Source organism: Cydia pomonella, chromosome 19, assembly GCF_033807575.1.
Source record: "Cydia pomonella isolate Wapato2018A chromosome 19, ilCydPomo1, whole genome shotgun sequence".
NCBI classification, from domain to species: Eukaryota; Metazoa; Arthropoda; class Insecta; order Lepidoptera; family Tortricidae; genus Cydia; species Cydia pomonella.
In genome coordinates this window covers 16,305,699-16,332,183 of record NC_084721.1, presented here as the reverse complement: position 1 = coordinate 16,332,183, position 26,485 = coordinate 16,305,699, and the positions used below count along the sequence as shown (strand labels likewise).

The 26,485-nt window shown below is 39.8% G+C and overlaps 1 protein-coding gene across 1 annotated transcript; it reads right to left on the bottom strand.

Annotated features, from left to right (window-relative positions):
- Nucleotides 1–3,687: 3,687 nt before the first annotated feature.
- Nucleotides 3,688–14,919, bottom strand: LOC133528437 (uncharacterized). The gene is made up of 7 exons (XM_061865825.1): nucleotides 14,372–14,919; nucleotides 11,809–11,998; nucleotides 11,289–11,376; nucleotides 9,106–9,354; nucleotides 8,840–9,018; nucleotides 7,721–7,853; nucleotides 3,688–4,922 (listed from the first exon to the last, which is right to left on the bottom strand). Exons 1-7 carry the CDS (start codon nucleotides 14,385–14,387, stop codon nucleotides 4,806–4,808), a joined length of 972 nt encoding a protein of 323 aa, XP_061721809.1. The 5' UTR covers nucleotides 14,388–14,919; the 3' UTR covers nucleotides 3,688–4,805.
- Nucleotides 14,920–26,485: the final 11,566 nt, after the last annotated feature.

The following is a 26,485-nucleotide window of genomic DNA, read 5'->3' as shown; positions in this document are numbered from 1 at the left end:
AGTCAGAATCGCGGGTGTACCTAAATAAAATCAAATGAAAAGCATACTATATTTTTGTACCTAATTTGTACTATTTAGTACCTCGTTTAAAAAAAATTGTACCTCACGGTACGTAAAGTTATGATCAAAAAACAGGTCACCCGCCATCCTGACAGTCAGAATGGCGGGTGTACTTTATTACGCTATGTTCCCGTGGTTATTGATAAATTCTATAAAAGCCAAATTTTTTTTCCTTTTTTGTACCTTCATATTCAATTATAATATGAGTCATTTTATTTGTGCTTTCCAAGTTTTACTCATTTAATATTTTGCTTGCTATTACAATTTTGCAGGCGTTATAATTTTTCAAGTTATCGATTTAATTTTTAAGAAAAAACGCTAAGGTACAATTATTTTTATTACGCCAGGATTTAGTACCTTTAATGTTTAATCTGTTAAGTTCTAATAGCTCAAAAAATCATGTCTTAAAAATGATTTTTCTTAGGAAGATTTCTTTGAATTGGCGCCTAGCCTTTTTTAAGACATGATTTACTGAGTTATTTGAACTTAACAGATTAAACATTAAAGGTACTAAATCCTGGCGTAATAAAAATAATTGTACCTTAGCGTTTTTTCTTAAAAATGAAATCGATAATTTGAAAAATTATAACGCCTGCAAAATTGTAATAGCAAGCAAAATATAAAATGAGTAAAACTTGGAAACCAAAAATAAAATGACTCGTATTATAATTGAATATGAAGGTACAAAAAAGGTACAAAAATTTGGCTTTTATAGAATTTATCAATAACCACGGGAACATAGCGTAATAAAGTACACCCGCCATTCTGACTGTCAGGATGGCGGGTGACCTGTTTTTTGGTGATAACTTTAAGTACCGTGAGGTAAAAATTTTTTTAAAGGAGGTACTAAATAGTACAAATTAGGTACAAAAATATGGTATGCTTTTCATTTGATTTTATTTAGGTACACCCGCGATTCTGACTCTCACCAAAAATTGATCACTGGATTATACTTACCTTTTCGCCGCCATTGACTTGATATGAAGTCAGTACATTTCGTGCTCCACACGCCACGACTTGATATGTTATACGGATTGTTCACATGGTGTTAATCACACTATTACTTCATTGACATGGCGGCGAAAAAACCAAACAATTCAGCTAAAGTCAATTTCTTTACTCTCATCAGACATTATTAGCCAAGCATCAAGGTTCATTTAACTCTTTGAACGCCAAAAACCCCTAAAGGCGACGTTACTAGTATGTATGTCACTCTATTGCACATGACAAAAAAATGTTATGTACAAAACAAAAGCGAACTTACCCCTAAAAGGGATCTGTTCCAGCTAATCTTCGAGAAAATGCGAAAGGATTAAGTCGTGGCCACAGCGCCAAGGACAACTATAGGTGTCATGACGTACGCTGTTAAAGTAACCTTCACACTTTCAAGTAAGGTATACATTAGCTCGCTTGCGGCCGGGATCTTGGTGTTTGAGTGATGTTTGTGTTTATGACATAAAGCGTTCAAAAGGTTAAACGGTTTGAAAACTCTTAACAAAATTAGTTAAGCACAGACATTACATTGTAGCACCGCCTCTGATTCTTTAAAGATACACCTCACGATGTTTTCAACAACTCCGTTGAACTGTTAAAGTCCGCGTTAACTGAAAACGTTAGGCTACTAATAGATACACTAAACTGCTCCCGATGCCGGTCACGATTCGAACTTTGCTGCGCGCTCCATATTTCATGTTACAAGCGTCCAAGGATGTCTTTTAGTCTTTCGTGCAGATTACTAAATTTACCCATATTCAAAACCGTCTTATGATACATAAATAAGGCTATAATATTGTACACCCATACCATACATGGCTCAGTTTCTTTGGTCGATAGCGCCAGTATGCGGGATGCGGAAGATTTCCATAAAGCATGCCATAGGGCCCGCTTTCGGGGAACTGTTTTCATTGATCGATAGGGCCCGCTTGCTTGGTGCGGGAGATTTCCAAAACGCATGCCATTATGAGTTTCACTAGTCGTTATACCACCTTACCGCCTGCGGGAGTCACCCGCATGCTGTATATCGACCGAAATATCGACCATGAAACAGCCATAAAGGCTCAGTTTCATCGGCTTTTACAGCGTCCGCCATAACACCTATAGTTGTCTTTGGCGCTGTGGGCACGACTAGTACCTAACGATGACTTTAGGTGTCCTTGCCGTTTAAAAGTTTAAGTAAACTAAATTTTCTACAATACAGAACTAGAATTATCTTCTATACAGTGTGTATTTTTGATACGACCGTATAATCAAAGGGCAGTTAGTTGAGGCTGTAATTAACACACTTTCATTGGTTTTATAAAAAATGGACGACTTATTTTTTCATACAAAAAAATTCAGCAAGCAATGGATCACTACTTTCTTTAACTCAAAACGTCTCATTAATGGCGCGACGTCACAACTGTCACAAGTGATCATGATGTACAGTCAGCGTCAAATACTTCGTAGCAGTCAAAGTAGCCAAATAGTTCGGTACACCATATATTTAGTATGGTGTACCGAACTATTTGGCCACTTTGACTGCTACGAAGTATTTGACGCTGACTGTACAAAATACATTGCCGCTCGAAAAAAAACAGTAATTTAATTATGCTCTGGTAGTGAAGACTAAACTAAAAAAATCTTTCAGCAGTGGCAGCATGGTTCCATTTTTATCACTTGTCACTATGCCCTGGATGCCAGCTTGGGCCCTTCGACTCAGTTCAAAGACGTGCTGTACGAATTGTCGACGATCCCAAACTCACAAGCGGTATTGAACCTTTAAGTCTAAGGAGAGACTTTGCCTCCTTGTGTGTGTTCTACCGCTTGTACAATGGGCTATGCTCTGAAGAATTGTTTGACATGATGCCCACGGCTACTTTCTATCACCGCACCGCCCGCCGCCGTTGGCAGGGTGTTCATCCTCATACCCTAGAGCCTAAATGGTCACGCACTGTGCGGTTTAAGAGGAACTTCCTCCCGCGCACGCTCCGGTTGTGGAATGAGCTACCTGCCGAGGTTTTCCCGAGGGTCTACAGTATTAGGTTCTTCAAAAAAGGAGTGTACAGATTTTTAAACGGTCGGCAACGCGCATGTAACACCTCTGGAGTTGCAGGCGTCCATAGGCTACGGTGACTGCTTACCATCAGGCGGGCCGTATGCTTGCTTGCCACCGTCGTAGTATAAAAAAAATGCCCGTCACTTTCGCGCTTACATACTTGTTAGAACGTGACAGGTATGGTGACAAATGATAAAGAGTCGACCATCTTAGCCCTACAGAATTGTTTTATAGCACTAAAACCTACGTCTAGTTTAAGTTTGAGGTTATATCAAAAATACACACTGTATACCCAATAGTTTTCGATTCAAATCCTTTCAAATACTACTATTGTCGTTCTACAAAATGTAACGCATCGCCCAATAATAATCATAGCCAAACGTTCGCAGAATTGTTACCTAACTCAATCAAATTGATTGCCTTCAACCACCCGAACATTTCCGACAGCAATTGAAATTGAAAACGGAGCCAAAATCAATTTGCATTTATTAACTAATTGGTTACACTTGCATTAACATTGTATCGCTTAAAATATGATCTATATCCTTAACTAAGAATTGAAACTTAAAGAAATATTGATCGTGCCTAAAATCTCTTGGAGAAAATCTTACGTACCAATATAGAGGATTGATATTAGATAAACCATGCTGTAGACACAGGATACTTAGCTGCATAAAGTAGTCTAAAAATATTGTAGACGATAATTTGATAGCTAAAGTAGATGGCGATATACGTCTATATACGTTTTGTTCTAGTAAAGAGAATTTGAAATAGAGGTGGATTGACAAAGAAAATTTTGTAGCCACAGTAAATTTACTGTTATCTTTCGATACATCATTAAAACTTAGAACGCCATTTGACTTTGATCCTTTTTATTTTACCGATATGTTTGGTTCGACGACCGGTTTGGCCTAGTGGGTAGTGACCCTGCTTACGAAGCTGATGGTCCCGGGTTCAAATCCTGGTAAGGGCATGTATTTGTGTGATGAGCATGGATATTTGTTCCTGAGTCATGGGTGTTTTCTATGTATTTAAGTATTTATAGATATTTATATAATATATATATCGTTGTCTAAGTACCCTCAACACAAGCCTTATTGAGCTTACTGTGGGACTTAGTCAATTTGTGTAATAATGTCCTATAATATTTATTTATTTATTATTTATGTGTTTAATTTGTTAAATATCAAACTGTCGCGCCATCTTGCCGGGCAAAGGGCAGTTTGTAGCGCCATCGCTCGAAACGATACTGCCGTACCTTTAGGCTTTTGATCTATTAGATGGCGCCACTTTTTGATTTTTAACAAATTTAACACATATCAGTGAAAGAATAAGGACCATAGTCAAATGGCAAATGGCGTTCTAAAAGGTTTAATCATGTTTTCGGATTCAGTGTAAAGATGGCAGTAAATTCACTGTGGCTACAAAATTTTCTTTGACAATCCACCTCTATTTCAAATTCTCTTATCTCATACAACGCCACAACGCCATATAACCTTCAGTAACAAAATTACGCCTGCAGTAGTTTGAATCTCTTTACGTGTCTTATTAACTTTTCTAGAAAATACCTCTATTCTATCACGAAAAACTAAAATTGAAATTTCTTTATCTGCCTGTCTATCCGTTCCGTTCCGAATACACAAGAGCGACAGAGAGGCAGATAACGAAATTTCGATTTTCGAAGTAGGGCGCTGTTATTCCAAATGCGATTTTAACCAATAAGGTCTTCTTGTTCCTTCTCCCTCTGACGCACGGCGACCGCAGTCTCCACGAGGAGATAGAGACACTTGAACTTGTCGCTGTCCCCATCTCTCTCAGCCGGCACCACCTGAAGCGACGACCCCCAATTTAGTCAATCACGAAAAAAAAAATCTAATGTAAATTTTGCGCAAGTGAATTTTAGCAAAATTTGTGAATTTAATCAATACTAACCAGTAAAACTTCTAAAATGATTTGATTTAAAACTATTAAAACCTAAACTCAGGTGATGCCGGCATTAAAACACCCAATACTAAACAAGTATGCTTTTGTAAAATATAGTTTATTTACAACAAAAATCTACGACAATTTTTACATACAAAACTAAAACATTTTGAATTATCTTACCAAGTAAGTGTTTTAAAACCGACGAACCAGAGCTGAGCGAAGCGGAAAAAATCCACCAATAGGAAAGTAGATAGAAACATACGCACCAATGAGAGCGCTCCGTAAGCTCGCACAGCTCTAGCGCTCACCTTACGATACAAAAACTTATACTGGATGACATTTATACAAGATTGTACACGATTGTACTAATTTCCAAGATCAACTTTTATTACTACAGCAACTCTGAAATCACTTAACAAATCCTTGTATAAATTGTTTGGGATTTAACTTTATAGTTCGTTTTTTAGCATTAGAGAAAAGGTAAACAATCTTGACGTGTTTTTTTTTATTGAAAAACGCTTTTTAATAATCAGCTACGATGTATTGCAGTCCTCCATAAAGTGTTGGTGTCCAGGTTTCTCAGTAAGAGTACAAAACTAAGAATCTATGAAACCGTCATTCGGCCTATTCTCATGTACGGCTGTGAGGCCTGGACACTAACTCAAAAAGAGGAAGGTCAGCTCCTGATAGCGGAAAGAAAAGTGCTCGGGAAGATCCTGGGACCTGTCCGAAGTGACGACGGCTCCTGGAGGATCCGGAAAAATGCCGAGATCGAAGAGTTGGTGGCCGAGCCCAATATCATCGGCGTAACTAAATCCCACAGACTTCACTGGCTCGGTCACCTACTCTGAATGGGGGAGGATCAAGCAGTCAAGGAAGCGTACTTGAGGCGACCAACCGGCCGTCGACCGATCGGGCGCCCCAGGTACCGCTGGTGTGATGTCGTGGAGGCGGACCTGCGTCGGCTGAATGCCAATTCATGGCATGAAACCGCGCTGGATCGGGACAGGTGGCGTTCTCTCGTTTCGGAGGCCATGATTCTTTTTGGATCGGTGAGCCAAAGCAGTTAGTTAGTTAGTTAATAATCAGCATCTATTACTCAGAAAGCAAAATAATGCAAATGATTTATAATTGTTTGATATTTCCCGTGACTTATTTTTCAAAAGTGTTTTTCATTAAAAAGACACGTCAAAATCGTTTACCTTCCTCCTAATGCTAAGAAAAACGGACTATAGTATGGAACATTAAATTTTACTTTTACATTTGGGACTCCAGGATTGCTCTCATAGCTCACCGACCTCACTGTAATGAGTACAGTCTTGTATATTTATCTTTTATCACCTATAAAATTACACCCCGTAGTCAGACCAAGCATTTCCAATTACAAAGTATGGAAACGCCATCATAATTGTCAAATTTCTATGAAAATATGACGTGTATATTAATGCTTCCAGATTTTGTTTAGTCAAATCTGTGCACAGTTAGCTTAGATGGACTTAAGACTATTTTATAAAGATCTTAAAACAACAAACCGAAATAAACGTCATAAATAGGGAGCGTGCATAAACTAGGGGGCAGCACAGGAGACGTCAGATTTTTGGCCCGAGGTGTAAATGTTAAGTTTGTGCATCCAATATAGCCCACAAGATGGCAGAACCTACTACGCACAAGAAAACGTACGAGACCGTAGATGCCAGCACTTGCTTTAGCGTCAAGTGTCAATTTACATGTTTATGTTTCCGATTCAGGCCACAAGATGGCAGACGCTTCACGTGCACGGTCCCTATACGAAAGAACCAAGGCCTCCAGCAAAGACAGTAGACACTAGTCCTGTTATTCCGTCGTGTGACATTTATTTCAGTTCATTATTTACATAACAGTGCTTTTGCCTAAAAGCAGCTGTTGATATATTTTCAATAGGATTACTTTGTATGACGTCATTAAGCGTCATATCGTACACCTCCGCGGAACGGAACATCTATCTTGAATAAAAGGTTCCTTGGGCTTAACCAATCTTTGGTCAAATGTGTTGGTTAGGACTTAAGTCCTTTAAGTCCTTTGCTTTAAAACAACTCATCATTCTACGTCACGACTAGTCATTAAGTCGAGTTCTTATCGAGACCTGGGTCTTTGGCAAAAGACTTGAGTCTTATAAAGAAAACTCACAAATGATATACGAACGTTTTCTAAAACACGTTGTCTCCACATGAATATCATGGGTACACATCATTTAATAACGCCTACTAGCCTACTAACTCTGAGTTGACCGTTTAAACTGTACTGTCCGTATAAACAGTGAACTCCGAGTTAGTTCGCTAACCCTGGAACACTAAGCGCCACTTGCACCATCTCACTAACCCGGCGTTAACCGGTTACAGTTAGCCCATTGTCCCGGGTTAGTGAGATGGTGCAAGTGGCGCTTAGGTGTTCATGTTCATTCCGATATAGACCTACAAGAATGTTGACAAAGTATTTATCCGAAAACTCGAGTCCTTTAAGTTCCGCTTAAAAGACTGAATAAAGAAGTCGACTATGGACTTTTTAAAACTTTCTTTTTTAAATTTAGACTGAAAGGAGTTCCTACCAACACTAGTCAAATGCAGACTGTTCCAGATTCCCCACCAAACACACAAAGTCTCCCGATCACATGTCAGTAGTAGCGACCTCCAGTTCAACGGCGACGGGCGGCGGCGGGCTCACCTGGACGCGGCGGAGCGGGTGCGGCAGCTGGGGCAGGTGGGCCAACTGCGGGTGCCAACCACCGGTATCTAGTTTAGAGTTGCCGACCACGTCGATCTCTTCGGAGGTGGACACGGTTACTACGGCGCCGGTGCTGGAATAAGGGAAATTTGGGGTTATGAGGGCCTGAAACCAGGAAATTAGAAAGGGAGGGAGCTTTGGTCGTCGTGCGGGTTTTTTACTTTTCGCTCGTCAAAATCTTCGGCAATTTTATTTTATGCAGGGTATCGATGTATAACTGAAAAAAAAATGAAACTTGTGATTTATCCTATTCAAACTTTGACATTTAAAGGTTTTGTATGGAGTCTGCCCTTGCAAATGTGGCTTGTGTGTGTGTCTGTGTGTGTATTGAACGTCTTCAGCAGCGGAATTGAAGCAGTCGCCGTGGTCGAAACCGGCCGGGAGTTAATATACATGTGGCTTTCCATCAGATAGGTAAGAGTCCTTATGCTTCATGAGCAATAAGATCTGTTGGAATTTCAGATGGAAAGGACCTTAATTGCATTTCAAGCATAAGAACCCTTCTGTGATGGAAAAGCCACATATAGTTTAGTTTCTGTGTGATTTATGGTATTTGCCCTTGAAAACATTTACTATAAAATTACACAATTACAATTACATTTAATATAAAAAGTACAAATTTGGATTAGCCCCTCCTTTTACGCTGCGTACAGCGTAAATGTATGGGTCAACATCAAAAATAACGTAGAACATCGTTTCCATACGCAGCGTCCGACGTCAAGTCCAAAATAAAAGGCCTTAATATTGAATTCTCTATGAATAGAGACTCGGCTGAATACAAAAACCACACTCACTCCAATATCATGGGCGTAAAAGATACAATATAAACCCCACTTGAAAACGTGAAGGTTACAATAAACAGCGAACTCCATAACCCATAACACTTATAAGCACAATGGATGTCGATTTGCGGTAAATGCCCAGTAAAACTAACTAGCATTTATAAGCTTTGCATCAAAAGATCGGCTTAACTTTTCAGTTCTCTTTCGCTTCTAGATCTACGCGCTTCTTCCTAATAATTGCAAGCGGGACAGTTCAGGAATTCAAAAAGCAACTCACTCTCTGTCATCCTGCAGCCTCTCGCTGGAGCAGCTGATGACCGACTGCCACACGGACGGATCGTACTTGACCTCCTCCTCGCTGATGCTGGAGTACTCCTCGACCAGCTCGTCGCCGTCGCTCCGGTAGACCAGGAGACCGTCGCCGTACACGTGGCTGCGGTTGTGATCGGTATTGGCCTGATAAGGAAAGTTTGTGATTAAAATGTGTCACGTTAAGACGATAGTGAACGACCGCTTCTGACAATATTTGTATCATGCACTCACATCAATCCCAATGCCGTCCCATACGACGACGCCCGACGTGGACGCCACGCTCCCTATAGCCATGTTCCCCATGTTCATCCCCATGCCCATCTGGCCGTAGCCCTGCAGGTGCTGGCCGGGCGGGGCCATCATGGCGGAGCTCTGCTTGCGGCCGCGGCGTGAAATGGTGTAGTGCAGGGGGTCGTGGCCTTCGCGGCGGATCATCTCTGGCAGGATTCGACGGCGGGCGTTTATAAACCAGTTGCATACCTGAGGATAATCAGTTTTTTTAAACCACGCCACAGTACGGTAAAATCGTTATGGCACAGACAACCAAAACTTACTATAAATTTCGTCAGTTACCACAAGAAAACTCACTAATAGCAAAAAATAATTACTTAAACAACAATCAATCTTGTTTTATTACTAGTAGGTATATGGTTTATTATGGCTCTGACTTGGTAATAATTCGTGAGTTTTGGTTATCACCGTGGTTTTCAACACATTAAACCACACTTTCAGCGGATTTATTGAGTTTGCCTTTAATTCCGACGTTTCGACGCATTTACACTGGTCGTGATCGCGGATAACTGATGCAACCCGACGAAAAGGGAATGAAAAATATCTTCGTAACGGGAGGCCCGGCGTGCATTAGCTTGTGTATGTTCAACATTTTATTGTGACAGGTTTCGAAACTAAATCTAAAATTAAAAAATAAAATGTTTCTGGAACCGAGTTGAATTAAATAATAAATATGTACAGTATACCTAATGTACGCAGGGCTCACGAAAAAAATAAATAAATAAAACAACTGATTTAAGTACCTATTAACTTTTTTTCATTCAGATTCGCGTTTTCTTTTCTTAGAAATATGAAAGTCGTTTGGTAAGCTTTACAATATAATAACCAAAGAAAATTGCTGAACAACGTCAGATGTGTTCCGATATATTTGGCCACTTTGACCGTCACTATTTGATGCTGACATACATAAACAAGTTTTGTCTAAATTAGATCAAGTTGGCTTTCTCTAAGTTCGAATCGCAAACAATATATTGTCTGCACCAAGCCAACCTCAGTCTACCGAGACTCCAGCTTCGATATTTTCCCAATTATTTCTAATCAATATACGAAGCTGTACCGTACTAAGGTCATCTAAAAGCAGTATAATAACAACATTGCAATATTTCTCGACCCTAGTTTCCTCTCGGGGGTTCTAAGAGCTTACATGAAAGGATACAAAGGATAGTATTGAAGCCCGATCGAAAGCTTGAACGAATAACTTCGTAAGTGTACAACTGTTGATAGAGCTTTTCGGTGAGGGGAAATATATAAAGAAATTTATGTTTGAGTGTTGAACGAGTGTTTGTAATGTGTTCAGTACTGTATCATATTACCTTTCAATAGTTATACCTAGTGTTGGTAGGAACTTGAATCTTTTGGGCCTGAATTTGAAGAACTCGACTCGTTTTTACGAAACACGACGAGGCACGACCTTTATTGAGTCTTTTTTAAGAGGAACTCAAAAGGACTCGAGCCTATGAATAAAAACTCCGTCAAAAATTTCATAGGTTTTACCTAAATAAAAGTAAAGAAATGATGCGTTATTGTTTTATTTGTGTGCCTAATCCATGAATATTACTTAAAGACAATGCATTTCGAAATATTGCAAACAAAAAGATAGAGAGTTCTTTGAAAAGGACTCAAGTCGCTACAAAAGACTCGGGGTCTCTACGAAGTTGGGAAGAACTCTAGTTTTGTTACACTTAATATATGAGTCTCAAAAACTGAGTCGAGATTTTTTTCCTGCTCTCAAACATATACTCAAACCAGCTATTAACTAGCACGTTTCTTGAGCATCACTTTCTATAGGAGTTAAAAGATTTAGTAATTTTTTAGTACTTTGGAGGACACTTTCTCTCAATAGGTTGGGCAGCTAAAAAAAAATTTGTCTATTCTTTTAGACTACTCTATAACATAATATATATAAATATGAATCAAATCGGAACCGGACAGTTGGGCACCTTTCTTTGTTAGTATACTTCTGGTCAAAAGACTTTCGTGATTATAGTTACATGATAAAATTGAAAGATTGTACGCCGCCGCTCGGTGCGCGACGTAAACGAACTCGCACTTACCGGTTTTTCCAATTAACTATAACATTTACTATTGAAGAGAGAGATGGCTGATAAAGCATTAGAACTTACTTGTAAAACTGTCAAATTCGCCTCTTGGCTCAGCGTCAGCTTCTCCGCGTCGCTGGGGTACGCGTTGTATCGGTGCTCGTACAGCCATCTGGAAACAAGATCATGTTAACCATGCTGCCGTCTGTAAATATTACAATACCTACCTGGTGCACAATGACTCAGTTGTACTAAGTTGAAAATGTTTATGACCCTTTGTCAGAATGACACTGTCAGAATGACCCTTTGTCAGAATGACCCTTTGTCAGAATGACCCTTTGTCAGAATGCCCCTTTGTCAGAATAACCCTTTGTCAGAATGACCCTTTGTCAGAATGTGACTCAGAATCAGCCTGTGTCAGAATGAGCCTGTGTAAGTTTGAGCCTGTGTCAGATTGAGCCTTTATCAGAATGAGCCTTTGTCAGATTGAGCCTTTGTCAGAATGAGCCTTTGCCAGAATGAGCCTTTGTCAAAATGAACCTTATTCACAAACTTATGTCAGAATGTCCTATTTTCAAAATTTCAAAAATTCCAGTCCACTGACCTCTTGAGTATCTTGACGGCGTGCTTGGGAAGGTTGCCGCGACGCTTGCGCACGGCGCCTCCGACGACAGCCTGCGGCGGCGGCGGGTGGTGGATGTACGCGGGGCGCGGGGGCGGCGCCACCAGCGTGTCCCATTCAGCGCCGCTCTCGTTCTCGTCGGTGGATGATGTGGACGGGAAACGGTCTCGCGCTGTGGAAGACGTTTAATTTAGGTATCGGTTGGTTGAATCTGTAAGCTGCGTATAGAGTGATATTCTATGTGTCTGTCTTCGCGCCATCCTCATAATCATAAATAATCTTTTAAACACACTTGCTCAAAACGACGTTTTTATTCCACCGATTTTTGGCTCATAATCCTAGATATTAAACACGCGTGCTTTTTCAGTATATTATAACACTCGTGCTTTTTCATTATATTATCCGACTGAGTTAGGAAGGTAACTGATTGCTAATAATATGCATGGACACGGAGCCTTCTTAATTTGGTCGAGTAATAAAAAAAATCTTAACCAATTATTAGGTTTCAAATGTTAGTTCAAAGAGGTTTTATCACACCAAACATAATTTATAAATTAAATTATCTCGTAAATTACCATTCGTCGAATAGAAATACGAAAATATTAGCTTTTTACATTTTTTCAATTGGCTGTTTGTCGATTTCGTTCGCGCCTTTGCCTTGCGCGCGCATTAGAATCGTGCGTAAAAAAAATAACGCGCCAGCCATTTTCCGTATTTGTCATAAAATTAGAATAGTTTTGCATGTTTTTAGTTTATATATTGACGAAAATGTCATTTTCAAGCATTGAAAATGAAGAATACATAAAATTGACGCTGCCAGTAATACTAATAGAGGCAAGTGCCGAGAACGATAGCCTTTTACCATTAAAATCGGGTGAAAAATAATTGGCGGCATATGAAACTTTTATTCAATGGAAAATCAGCAAAAACGCTCAGTCTTTCTTGGAAAACGTGTTGGTAGCTTTCTGGCGAATAAGTGCCTACAAGCCCAGCACGCTTTGATGCAATTATTCGATGTTAAAACGGTAAGCCACCATTTTGAAAATTGTACCTACTTACTGTTTTGACAAAAAAAATACGAATTTATAAGTTTTGTTTTTTCCTCGCAAGTATATTGAAAAACGTCGTATGAAACGCGTGTGCATTGGTCATTACACACGAGGCGATATTGTGCGCGCGAGCTGCAAGCGAGCGTGCAATAAGAAAGCCGATGTGCACCAACTTAGCACACTTGTATCATAATTCATAATGTACTATTATTGCATACCACATTCTATCTTAACCTATTACTTAAGTGTATACTTTTGACATTGTCTAACATGAACGCCGCACCCACGCTCTGCATCATGTTCTCCTCATGCATCCACTGAGGAGGCTTAGAAAGTCGTCATATCAAGGTTAATAACATTTAGTGAGGCTTTAGAAAGGGGGCGTACCGAGGGTTGCTTAATATGTAGCTCATGTCCAAGAAAATATAACAGCAAGGGTTCATAATGCACTAAGGACGGTCACACAACTCCATATTAATCGAAGTTTGTACAGTCGCCATCAGATATATCGGAGCGGCCAAAGCGCTTACAAATATCTGAGCACGCCTCTATTGTCAAGGCGTTATAGTGCGTGTTCAGATATTTTTGAGCAACTCGGCCGGTCACTGTACTATGGGTAATAGGCGGCGATATACATACTTATATAAATAAATATATACTTAGTTACCAACATAGATAACATCCACAAACTCAGGAACAAAATATGCCCTTACCGGGATCCGAACCTGGCTGCCAGCTGGTATAGCAGAAAAATGTCATGCACGCGCTGAAGTCATTGGCATGGAAATATAAACCTCGCAAATTCAAGATTCATTAATTCATTTACCCAGTCACGGTTATCTTTTTTTTTTATACTACGTCGGTGGCAAGCAAGCATACAGCCCGCCTGATGGTAAGCAGCCTCCGTAGCCTATGTACGCCTGCAACTCCAGAGGAGTTACATGCGCGTTGCCGACCCTAAACCCGCCCCCCCTCATTGAGCTCTGGCAACCTTACTACCCCATACATACTATAATCCCAAAAAACATACAAAATTTCACACCATAATGGCGCTTTATTTATTAAATGAAGCCCGATGTGAATATATTTAACCCTTTGAACGCCAAAAACACCTAAAGGCGTTCGTTACTAGCCGTGCCCACCGCGCCATGGACAACTATAGGTGGTATGGCGGAAGCTGGCTGTCAAAGTATCCTTCACACTTTCGAGTAAGGATTACATTAGCTCGCTCGCACCCGGGAGCTTGGCGTTTGAGTGATGTTTGTGTTTATGACATAAAGCGTTGAAAAGGTTAATTCAATTCAAAGAATAACTAATCAAAAAAGAATCAAATTATGTCACATGCCAAAAGAGCGCAAGCGAGGCAAGCCTGACTTGAAGGTTACATTGACAGCGTACGCCATAACGTGCGTTTATTTGGCATTGTGGGCGTTCACAGGGCTTAAATACATTCTAAAGTGTTTTTATTGAAGTATAGCATATTTTAAAGTACTTACGCAGTTTGATCTTCATGACTTTGATCACGGACCTGCGCAGCGTGGTGAATTTTCTTAAAAGCTAACAGAAGCAAAGGTCTTTGACCTGATTACTTATTTTACACGTCACTTTACACTGACATAAGGCACTTAACACTTACTCCGAGTAAATTAGATTATAATGCGGAGATGAATTGCCAAGACAATTTCACAAGAACGGTATAACCGCGAAGGGAAAGAAGCAATGAACGTATTTTGTTTCTAAACGCTATGGCTTTTGTCAGAATGGAATTTTGAAATTGAAAAAAGAATTCGCTATGGTTTTTTACGAACAGCCATTTGGTAATAAGGAATGCAACCTTTTTTCAATGTAAAATTTACAAATGGTCAATAAAACTGAGAAGACAGAGGTTGTTTAAAATTGATTTTATTTTAATACAAAGTGTAGATACATATTTTTAACAATATTTTGCATCACTTTTGCTCTTACAAACTTGTTAGAACGTGACATGCATGGTGACAGATGATAAAAAACCGACCATCTTAGCCCTACTGCAGTGGCAGCATGGTTCCATTTTTATCGCCTGTCACTATGCCCGTCACTTTTACACTTACATACTTGTTAGAACGTGACAGGCATGGTGACAAATGATAAAGAGCCAACACTCTTAGCCCTACTGAATTAGATTCGTACCACGCTAAATTTTCATCTCAAGTGCTACATCAATCATCATGTATGGAGATTATAGGCATAGGTATGTTACTATAGATCGTGTCATTCACGAAGACGCATGCCTTGACTCGTATTGCCATATAATTAAAGCTTAGATTTGACAAATCTGCGCGTCATCGTGGATGACCACGAACTATATGTTTTGTGCAAAGTTGCCGTGGTCCGAGGTCAGAGTCTGGCTATTAATCGTATGTCTTACTCTGTCATATTGACCCATATATTTGTAAAAAGGAGACAAAACATAAACAGACTTGTAAAGCTTTATAAATAAGAGTTATAAATAAAATTATAACCAAAATTTGTGAAAGTAAGTAGGTATAGTCTGGTTTGTTCTGTTACTATATTTCCAAACAACTGAAATAATAAAAATAAACATAGGTATTATGAATTCCATTTTATTGCTCTGTCTGACAAAGCTGGATGACCGGGCTAAGCACGGTCGCATTTTTATCGCCTGTCACCATGCCTGTCACGTAGAACGTATGTAAGTGCGAAAGTGACATGAATAGTGACAAGTGATAAAAATTTGACCGCTGCAGCAGTGGCAGCGTGGTTCCATTTTTATCACTTGTCACTATGCCCACCACTTTCGCGCATACTTGTTAGAATGTGACAGGCATGGTGACAAATGATTAAGAGCCGACCATCTTAGGCCTACTGGTATGGCAGCATGGTTGCATTTATATCGGTATCCACTATGCATGTCACTTTTGCACTTACATATTTGTTAGAACGTGACAGGCAGGTTGACAAGTGATAAAAATGCAACCGTGCTACAGCCGCAGACTACAGTTTGCTTTATCTTCATGAATATAAGATGGGATTTTTGTAACCACATTATCACTACACCTTATAAAACAAAGCCGCCGCGTCTGTCTGTGTCTGTGATAAACTCAAAAACTACTAAATGGATTTTCATGCAGTTTTCACCAATCAATGAAGTGGTTCTCGAGAAAGGTTTAGGTGTATCATTTGATTATCATCATCAGTCATGAAAATGATGATTACAAAAATAACTCAACATATTTTTTATTTTATTTTTCTTACTCAAAATTGTTAGTATTTTCAATCTATGTAATGAAATCGTCCTTCTCGGACGTTAAAGACTTTCCTTACAAAAAATACCCATTAAATTTGTTTTTATATCAGACCAAGGAGGTGATTGCTGGTCTGTAGGTTTAATTAAAATTTAATACTTACAAATTGTTTTATACAAGATAATTTGAAATCACCCTATTATATTGGTCTTAATAGGCTATACAGTGATAATTTTGAGTCTAACTTGTATTTATTTATATCGTGATGGTGGTAAGCAAGATCACAAGCTGCCTTATGGGGTCCTGTATAGTTATTGGCCTAGAAACATGAAATACAGTCTAAAGCCTAAATATAGCCTGTAGGGCTAAGATGGTAGGCTCTTTATCATTTGTCACCATGTCGGTCACGTTCTAACAAGTATGTAAGAGCGAAAGTGACGGGCATAGTGACAAGTGATAAAAATGGAACCATGCTCCCACCGCTGGTTTAGGTAGTGTAAACTCCGACCAGAAATATATGATCATTGTGAAGAAGGCGCTGTTATTCTCATGACAGTTCAGTTTAGTATAAAAAAAATTGTTCCAATGAAATTCCGTAATATGGCGTGTGATCATATATTACTGGTCAGGCTTTAACTGCTTACTTACTGAAAATCTAGAGTGTAGGTATTAATATAGCAATTATTCTCCAATGAAAGTATAGATAACATAAATTAAAAATGTAAAACCCCCAACGCAAAGAAACGTATGAACCGATATTAAACATGTCTTAAAACAACCGCTAGAAAACCTACTTTCAAATAAAAAACGCATCCAAATCGGTTCACTCGTTTAAGAGCTACGTTACCGCAGACAGACACACAGACATAGCGGTCAACTGATAACACCCTTTTTGAGTATGAGGTTATTAAAATGAATTTATAGAATAATCCATCCCTGAACGCGAACACACTTTACTATCTGAACACATCTGCCGTGCTGTCAAAATGACAACTCGTTTATTTTAAATGAGAAAATATATCACCAAACCTTTCCAACATTTACGATTTATATTCACGTATGTATGCACCAATGTGTTGTATTCTCTTCATAAGAGCATAGTTGTATTATGAATGCCAGCAGTTATGAAGATCAAATTGCGTAGGAAGAAAACTATGCCATCTGATCTTCACAACATTTGCCATCCACATTTCTTCTGCCATCTTCACGTTGCTGTTATTTTCACCATCTTCAAACACAGTTAAATATTATTTAAACGTGTTTATAATTTAAGTAACATTTTTACTTTGTTGTCAGTTTTGTCACAGTCAGTTATGACAAAGTTGTTGATGTATTTCAACGTGATTTATGTTAGATTTTGATATAACTCCCCTTCAGCCAGTGTTATATTATTAAAAACAATTATGTACGCATTTTATAACATTTTATTAATAGATAAGACTAAATAACTGTATGCGTATATTTCAGGTAAAAGGAAAAAGTTGGTGGTATTCAATAAGGCGTTATGAATATAAAGATGGGATTAGAAATCGTCCTTATTGTCAAACGAAGAAGTAGTGAGTTTTGGCTAAAAACTTCCGTTTTGAAATTTGGTATAATAATGCGTTCGTCTCTTCTAGATAACATATACTGTACTTACTTTACATTTCAGGAATGTCTGCTAAAGTTTTAAGTGTGGATTGAAAAATATTACCTACTCGTACAACACTTATAATTTGAGTGGGTTTAAAAGTGATACCTATCACTTAGTGATATGTACGTCATTACCAAACTAAAATGGAGTTGGGCGTTGATGTTGCAAGACAGTGTTGGCAGGTGGACCAAAATGTTAACAGAATAATGGACGTTTACGAATAAAAGAAGCGCCTGGCGTCTGTTAGCTAATTGGGTGGATAATGTTTGGAAGATTATGGGTCACTTCTGGATGAGATTAGCTCAGAACTGGTACAAGTGGCGTACTGGAAGAGACCTATGCTCAGCTGTGGGCGATAAATGATATGATGATGATAAAGGTGATGTGACAAAATTAGCACAACTCGCTGGTGAATTCAGAGTAAATTTGCAATGAATTTGCATAGTTTGAAGCTTTGTTTAAACTGGAGGTGAGCTTATAATGATTACATAGGCAGATTAGGTTAGTTAAGCAATGGTTACATATTTACATGGTGTGGAAGGGCTTATAATATTTCATATTCGTGGAATCGTCAAATTATTGTATCGCCCCTTGCCGACGCCAGATGGGTTTAAATAAGAAAGATATCTCTCAGACTTAACGTAAATATCTTTATTCTATTTATAATTGCACCTTTTAATTTCAAATTGCACGTTGTACATCACCCTTCCATTAATTTACAGAAATTTCCGAAAAGACATTCACAGACTCCACAGCATCGCAGTTGAACAAAATAAGTTCATGAGAAAAACTTTTTCAACCACGAGCCATGACTACAAATTTTGGTTGGCCGGTTGGAATTTTACAGATGGCGCCACCATAGATTTTATCTGTCAATTCTAAGTTATTGTTCTTTTTTTGGAATTTTATGCCCTGGATGAGCCTTTTAAGCCAAATTTCAAAGAGCAAAAGTATAGGCAGGTAAAACCTATGCCAGCGCCATCTATAAAACCTTTTACAGTTGCCAACCCAATAAATCATAAAGGTTACTTTGACAGCGTCCGCCATTACGCCTATATAGTTGTCCTTAGCGCTGTGGGCGCGACTATTAACGACGACTTTAGGTACTCTTGGCGTTCAAAAGGTTAAAGTGAAAATGAAAAAATGAAAAATGAAAAATATCTTTATTATCTATTTACAAACATATAGTAAGCATTTGCTGGGGCCTCTCTTTAGGCTTACAAAGCCTGTGTTGAGACGTCCCGCTCTTCCACAACCGTAATTACTTGTAGTTACATTATATTACAAAATTACCGTTTTTTTATTTTATTTTAGGTATTTATATATATTTATTACATATATTTTTAATGTTTAGGATAGGAGTGTGTTCATGTGTGTGTGTGTGTGTGTGTGTGTGTGTGTGTGTGTGTGTGTAAGCGTGCGTGCGCTTGGGAATACACTCTTTACAGTTGGAGTAGTCGCTCCGTCTCATGATAATTTTTTGCCTGAAGCCATTTTGGAATAACTGTTTTACAGTGATGGCGAAAGTAGAAACTCTCACTACAATAAATTCGATAATTTGTGGCCAGAGCAGTATTATAGTATTATTATGGTATGGAGAGATGGGAAATTACCCCTTGAGAGGGTAGTAATCGGCGTTGACATTTTTCTAAAAAGATACTCCTAATTATTACACATATTGAAAGTAACTTACCATTTTAATATGATTTTAATCCTATTACTAAAGTACGCGTGTAGTACCTCACGTAACCTAATAATCCTACCTGGTAGTGACCCTGCCTGGTAGTGACCCTGCCTGGTAGTGACCCTGCCTGGTAGTGACCCTGCCTGGTAGTGACCCTGCCTGGTAGTGATCCTGCCTGGTAGTGACCCTGCCTGGTAGTGACCCTGCCTGGTAGTGATCCTGCCTGGTAGTGACCCTGCCTGGTAGTGACCCTGCCTGGTAGTGACCCTGCCTGGTAGTGATCCTGCCTGGTAGTGACCCTGCCTGTTAGTGACCCTGTCTGGCAGTGACCCTGCCTGGTAGTGACCCTTTTTTTATTTTTTTTATACTACGTTGGTGGCAAACAAGCATACGACCTGCCTGATGGTAAGCAGTATCCGTAGCCTATGTACGCCTGCAACTCCAGAGGAGTTACATGCGCGTTGCCGACCCTAACCCCCTCCCACCCTCGTTGAGCTCTGGCAACCTTACTCACCGGCAGGAACCCAACACTATGAGTAGGGTCTAGTGTTATTTGGCTGCGATTTTCTGTAAGGTGGAGGTACTTCCCCAGTTGGGCTCTGCTCTAGATCTGGAATGACATCCGCTGCGCTGTGCCCTACCACACAGAGCGAGATGACATTCACAATGCCCATACCTCTCTTGTGGACGTAGTTTAAGGACCCTGCCTATGAAGCCGATGGTTCTACGTTCAATCAAATCCCGGTAAGGGCATCTGTTTGTGTGATGAGGACGGATATATTTATTTTATTTATTTATTGAATAAACAAACAATTTACAGTCTAGAACTCAATACAAGACCCATCGTAGGCAAAACCTTGAGGAGGTTTGTGTGCCGCTCCCCATCGGCACACAAACCTCACCCTTCAGAGAAAAATGGACAATACGTATATCTTATACCTTTAAACGAGCAATTCTTGTATATATATATATATTTCTGTGATCTCGGAAACGGCTCTAACGATTTCGCTGAAATTTGGTATATGGGGGTTTTTGGCGGTATACAATCTATCTAGATTATTCTTATGTTTGGGAAAACGCGTGTTTTCGAGTTTTCATGCGTTTTTCTTTCGACGCAGAATATGGTCGCTAATTTCGTGTTGCCGGCCACTGTCGTCTGGTCCAACGGGTTAAGACGCAGACTGCTAAACGAGTGTTACGGGTTCGAATCCCGCCCGGTGACTAACTTTTGTTTTTTTTTATGTTCAAGTTTTTATATAATTTTTTAATTTTTATTGTTTTAGACAAGTATAATTTAGTAAAAAAATGTAGTTGTGATTATCACCTATACACCACAATATTACAATAAATAGTTATAACCGAGCTAAGCTCGGTCGCCCAGGTACTTAATGTCTTATACTCGTATCTAATGACAAAAAAAACATTGCAGGATTCTTAGTATACTTATACTAAGAATCCTGCAATGTTTTTTACAAGCTACTTAGCTTGTGTCGTTTGATTTCAATAATTTGTTCCTGATTTTGGCCGTTTGCAATATTTTTACCCCCGGAGATGCACACAATGGTTTTCATCACACTTGCGAACAAAAAACGAAAATTAAAGCGTAATTCATAAACACGGTAATATATCAAACATTCGTCCGCTGTATTGTCATTGTTTGACAGGTTAGGCATCGAAGGCACAGACCTATCTGGCATTCAGCCACGATTGAAAATTGTGTAAAAATATTTTAAACGGCTATTAAATTAATGTAAACAAATCTTTTTAAATATAAACAAATAGATTAAATTGGAAACGACAGTATTTTAAAAATGAACGTACTTGGTTCGCATGATTAAGTGACAGAATGAAAAAGCTATAACTCCCTGGGGAGTTTTTTTGACAAACCATAGCTCCCGAGGGAATAATAAAGGCCTTTGTTTTTTAGTAGAACTGCATGAAATAAGATCTTTTTTGAGCATGTGATGAAAATGACTATTATGCATAACATCCACATTCAAACAGACGGAACAAAATATATATTAAAGGTATTTAATTATGTAATGGCTCCTCTACACGATGGCCCAGCGTAGGCCAGTCCAAGGGACGCATTTATGCGTTAGAGGGAGCAAGTGATATTGCTATCTCATTTCACCGCATAGCTACGTCCCTTAGACTGGCCTACACTGCGCCATCGTGTAGTGGAGCCCTAACATCAAAACCCAACCCAGCATTATTCTAGCTTAGAAGTCAGTTCTGGTTTTCAGTTATGTATTACATATTCTTTACGCCGTGGCCATCTAGAAAGTATTTCAAACTTTATGGTAGTTGATATAGGTATAAAAAATGAAACAGACCCGAATGCACCGCGATGGGAGGATGTGACAAATACAATTAGCAAAGATACATTGATCGAGTAAGATGCGTAAAATCAAATCAAGTCAATTTCGTGCTTCGAATTTGACAGGTAAACGAGATGGCGCTGCACAGCTCCACTCCGCACCGCTCGCCTTCGGCAGGGAGTTCATCCTCACACCTTAGAACCTAAATGGTCGCGTACTGTGCGGTTCAAGAGGAATTTCCTCCCGCGTACGCTCCGGCTGTGGAATGAGCTCCTTTCCGAGGTTTTCCCGAGGGTCTTCAGGACAGTATGGGTTTCTTCAAAAAAGGAGTGTACAGGTTTTTAAAGGGTCGGCAACGCGCATGTAATACCTCTGGAGTTGCAGGCGTCCATGGGCTGCGGTGACTGCTTGACATCAGGCGGGCCGTATGCTTGTTTGCCACCGTCGTGGTATAAAAAAAAACACATTTTGCGGAACCCTGATTGTCAAAAGTTGACGTTTGACAATTGATTTGTCTTCATTCTGTGCGGCCATAAGCCACGTGGACTGCACGGTGCACACTTTTTTTTTAATATACTACGTCAGTGGCAAACAAGCATACGGCCCGCCTGATGGTAAGCAGTCTCCGTAGCCTATGTACGCCTGCAACTCCAGAGGAGTTACATGCCCGTTGCTGACCCTAAACCCGCCCCCCCTCGTTGAGCTCTGGCAACCTTACCGGCAGGAACACAACACTATGAGTAGGGTCGAGTGTTATTTGGCTGCTGTTTTCTGAAAGGTGGAGGTACTTCCCCAGTTAGACTCTGCTGTAGATCTGGAATGGCATCCACTGGCTGTGCCCTACCACACAAAGCGAGATGACATTCACAATGCCCATACCTCTTTTCATAGCGCTCGACCATCTCATATGTGCCCAAACCTAGAACCTTTGCCGTTCATCCGACCTTACATCATATTTTTCATCACATCATGCATTGGAGACCGCATGATATGTCCGAAGAATCTACAGGGTTTTCATAGTGTTGTGTTCCTGCCGGTGAGTAAGGTTGCCAGAGCTCAACGAGGGGGGTGGGGTTAGGATCGGCAACGCGCATGTAACTCCTCTGGAGTTGCAGGTGTACATAGGCTACGGAGACTGCGCGATATAGGCGCCGCGCGCATGTAGTTTACTCTCTCTTCTATGTTATATAAAGCTGTTTCTCTGCCTGATTCTTTACTCCGTATCTGTACAATGCTTTTCCTTAATTTATTCCACATTTCGATGGTATCTCGTTACATATCTCGCGGTGGCTCCGTACATTAGCTAATCAAACAGTGTTGGCAAATAACACGAAAGCAACGAATAACAAAGCAGGGATGGTATTCTTAACTACTTCTGAGAAAGCGAGCTTTTGGTTCGGGTAGTTGTCTGATCGGCGAAGCGATCATCAAAAAGATAATATTAATATTTTTTTGTGTCTTTATATTTATAAGGCCCGGGCCCGATTTACATATTATGTACACAGACCCGGATATTGGATCCGGGTATGTCCTTAAACCACTCAAAAAAGAGAGTCCATCTTGTTTTACGTGGTAGGGCACAGCACAGAGGATGTCATTTCAGATCTAGAGCAGAGCCCAACTGGGGAAGTACCTTCACCTTACAGAAAATCGCAGCCAAATAACACTAGACCCTATTCATAGTGTTGTGTTCCTGCCGGTAGGTAAGGTTGCCAGAGCTCAACGAGGGTGCGGAGTGTTAGGGTCGGCAACGCGCATGTAACTCCTCTGGAGTTGCACACGTACATAGGCTACGGAGACTGCTTACCATCAGGCGGGCCGTATGCTTGTTTGCTACCGACATAGTATATAAAAAAAAAATTGGCTGCTATGAAGAGGCTCCTTATAGGCGGGATAAATACAAAATCAAGACTTGTCCTGTCGTGAGCATGAGCTATGTAATCTTTCGGTCAGTTATGAAAGTACAGTCGCCATCTAATATATCAGATGCACCGAAGTGTTCAAAAATATCCGATCATAGACCCTAACGCCAATACCGATTTGATCAGAAAAGAAATTGGCGTCAATCTCCAATTTAATCACCAAATCTAGTTTTATGGTGATATTTGCGGGAATACTAGTCACAAATTCGTATTCCTGCGCCCTTACCTACATTTTATCCGTTTTTTCGACGACCGGTCTGGCCTAGTCGGTAGTGACCCTGCCTATGAAGCCGATGGTCCCGGGTTCAAATCCTGGTAAGGGCATTTATTCGTGTGATGAGCATGGATATTTATTTGTTCCTGAGTCATGGGTGTTTTCTATGTATTTAAGTATTTATAAATATTAATATTTTATATATATAGTTGTCTTAGTATACCCTCAACACAAGCCTTATTGAGCTTACTGTGGGGCTCAGTCAATTTGTGTAATAATGTCCTATAATATTTATTATTATTTATTTATTTACAATCGGCGGTCGAAATCAGCGAAAAAAAGCGCTGGTGGCCTAGCGGTAAGAGCGTGCGACTTGCAATCCGGAGGTCGCGGGTTCTAACCCCGGCTCGTACCAATGAGTTTTTCGGAACTTATGTACGAAATGTTATTTGATATTTACCAGTCGCTTTTCGGTGAAGGAAAACATCGTGAGGAAACCGGACTAATCCCAACAAGGCCTAGTTTTACCCTCTGGGTTGGAAGGTCAGATGGCAGTCGCTTTCGTAAAAACTAGTGCCTATGCCAAATCTTGGGATTAGTTGTCAAAGCGGACCCCAGGCTTCCTTGAGCTGTGGCAATATGCCGGGACAACGCTAGGAAGAAAAAAAAAGAAAAAAGGCGGTCGAAATCAGCGAGCCAAATTCGCGTTTGGGCGGCCTGCAGTGGCAGCATGGTTCCATTTTATCACTTGTCACTATGCCCGTCACTTTCGCGCTTACATACTTGTTAGAACGTGACAGGAATGGTGACAAATGATAAAGAGCCGACCATCTTAGCCCTACTGATTTGATCGGACAATTTTATCAGATTGGCGAAAAATTGTCCCGTCTGGACTGGCCTTTATTCTGGTAACCATGAAGCGAAATGCTCGCCAAATGATTGGAATACCAAAGCAGGTGGAACGCAAATACTATGCGAAACAAGAAAATTATTCTATTCTATATGTATGTAACAATACTTCATTGTGAACCCTATATCTGAGGGATAAAGTTCGAAATGCCGCAACGTTTAATAGTGGAAAATATATGGAACATAATTATTAAATTATGTCATGTTTCCTTTGGCAAAATGTCATCAGTTGTTCGAATCTGTCAACTTTTTATTCTAACTGACAGGCCGATACCGTCCGGCGGACTGTTAATCAGTGGGCCCCTTAAGAGGGCGTACAATAAATTAAATTAGAAGGAAACAAAATATATGGGGCGCCGCACGAAACTTACGACGAAAGATATGGCCGTCGCGCGGTATAAAAGGAGACATCCTTTTATCTCAATAACTCTGAAACTATATTTCTGTTTAATATATTGTCAGTCGTCAGATCCCTCGCTAGGTATTTTATACTAAAATTATACTGTATGCGTTATGCAGTCGGTCTAAAACAGGTGCGGCGCAACAGTATCTCGCCCGTGAGATAGACTACCCGTCTTTCTGTAAATAATATAGTTAGAGAAAGACGGGTAGTCTATCTCGTGCGCCACTGTCGTGCTAGCCCGGCTGCGTAAAGAACTTAAATATATACATAAAACAAACAAGACCCTGACGGCTGGACAGCCTCTTCTTCTTTAAGTTGGTAAAAATGTATCACGACCGTTATTTCCTTAATCATTTTTGCCAGTCGATTTTACTTCCCAGCAAACGTTTTCAAGTGCACATGGCATCATAACAGGGCGGCTACCGGAAAATCGAAATTCGTCAATTGCGGGCATTTTTCTCTGTCACTCTACTTACGTGTTAGTGAGAGTAAAAGAGAAAGATCCCCGCAATTTGCTAATTTCTGTTTTCGCGGTATGCCCCCTGGCATAACGGTCCACAGATACACACAGTTCGTATTCATCGTTCTCTTTTTAATTTCGCCGCTTTGCGTGCCGCGGCTTCGTGGTTTTTGGCAATTTTGCGCACGTAGTGTTGTCAGAACTGACTATGCGTATCGTTTCACAGTGAATGGAACAGTCATAAAAGTAAGCTTTATGCGGTATTTGTTTTTCATGCTTTATTATGCACTTTTATTTGTAGTTTTTTTATTGGACATGGTAATGGAAATGAGTATATGTGTTTCTCTACTAGGTACTTATTTCTTTAGGAGTTAGCCTTTGGAATTAGCCTGGTTGTCTGCATCTAAGCTCAAAAACCCGAATTACTTATAGGTACGGTCAACCAATTTGATTCCTAGGCCACTATAGAACCATGTCATAATGACTTCTACGACAGTGCTTGTTGAGCGATGCATGTCATGTATAGAGTAGTTAAAGCGACAAGGTTCTATAGTGGCCTAGGATTCAAATTGGTTGACTGTACAATGGCCACCAGATACATCGAAACAGCCAATATACTCGAAAATATCTGATCATAAAGGTATGTTTAGATATTTATGAGCACCTTGACTGCTCCGATATATTTGATGACGACATAGGCATACATACTTATTATGCCGAAGAAGTGATGATTCCACTTACGCAAAAATAAATGTACTATACTTAGTCAGGTCATAAGTTCTGTCGAAAAAGATTTTGACTGATTAAAAGTCCTTTCTT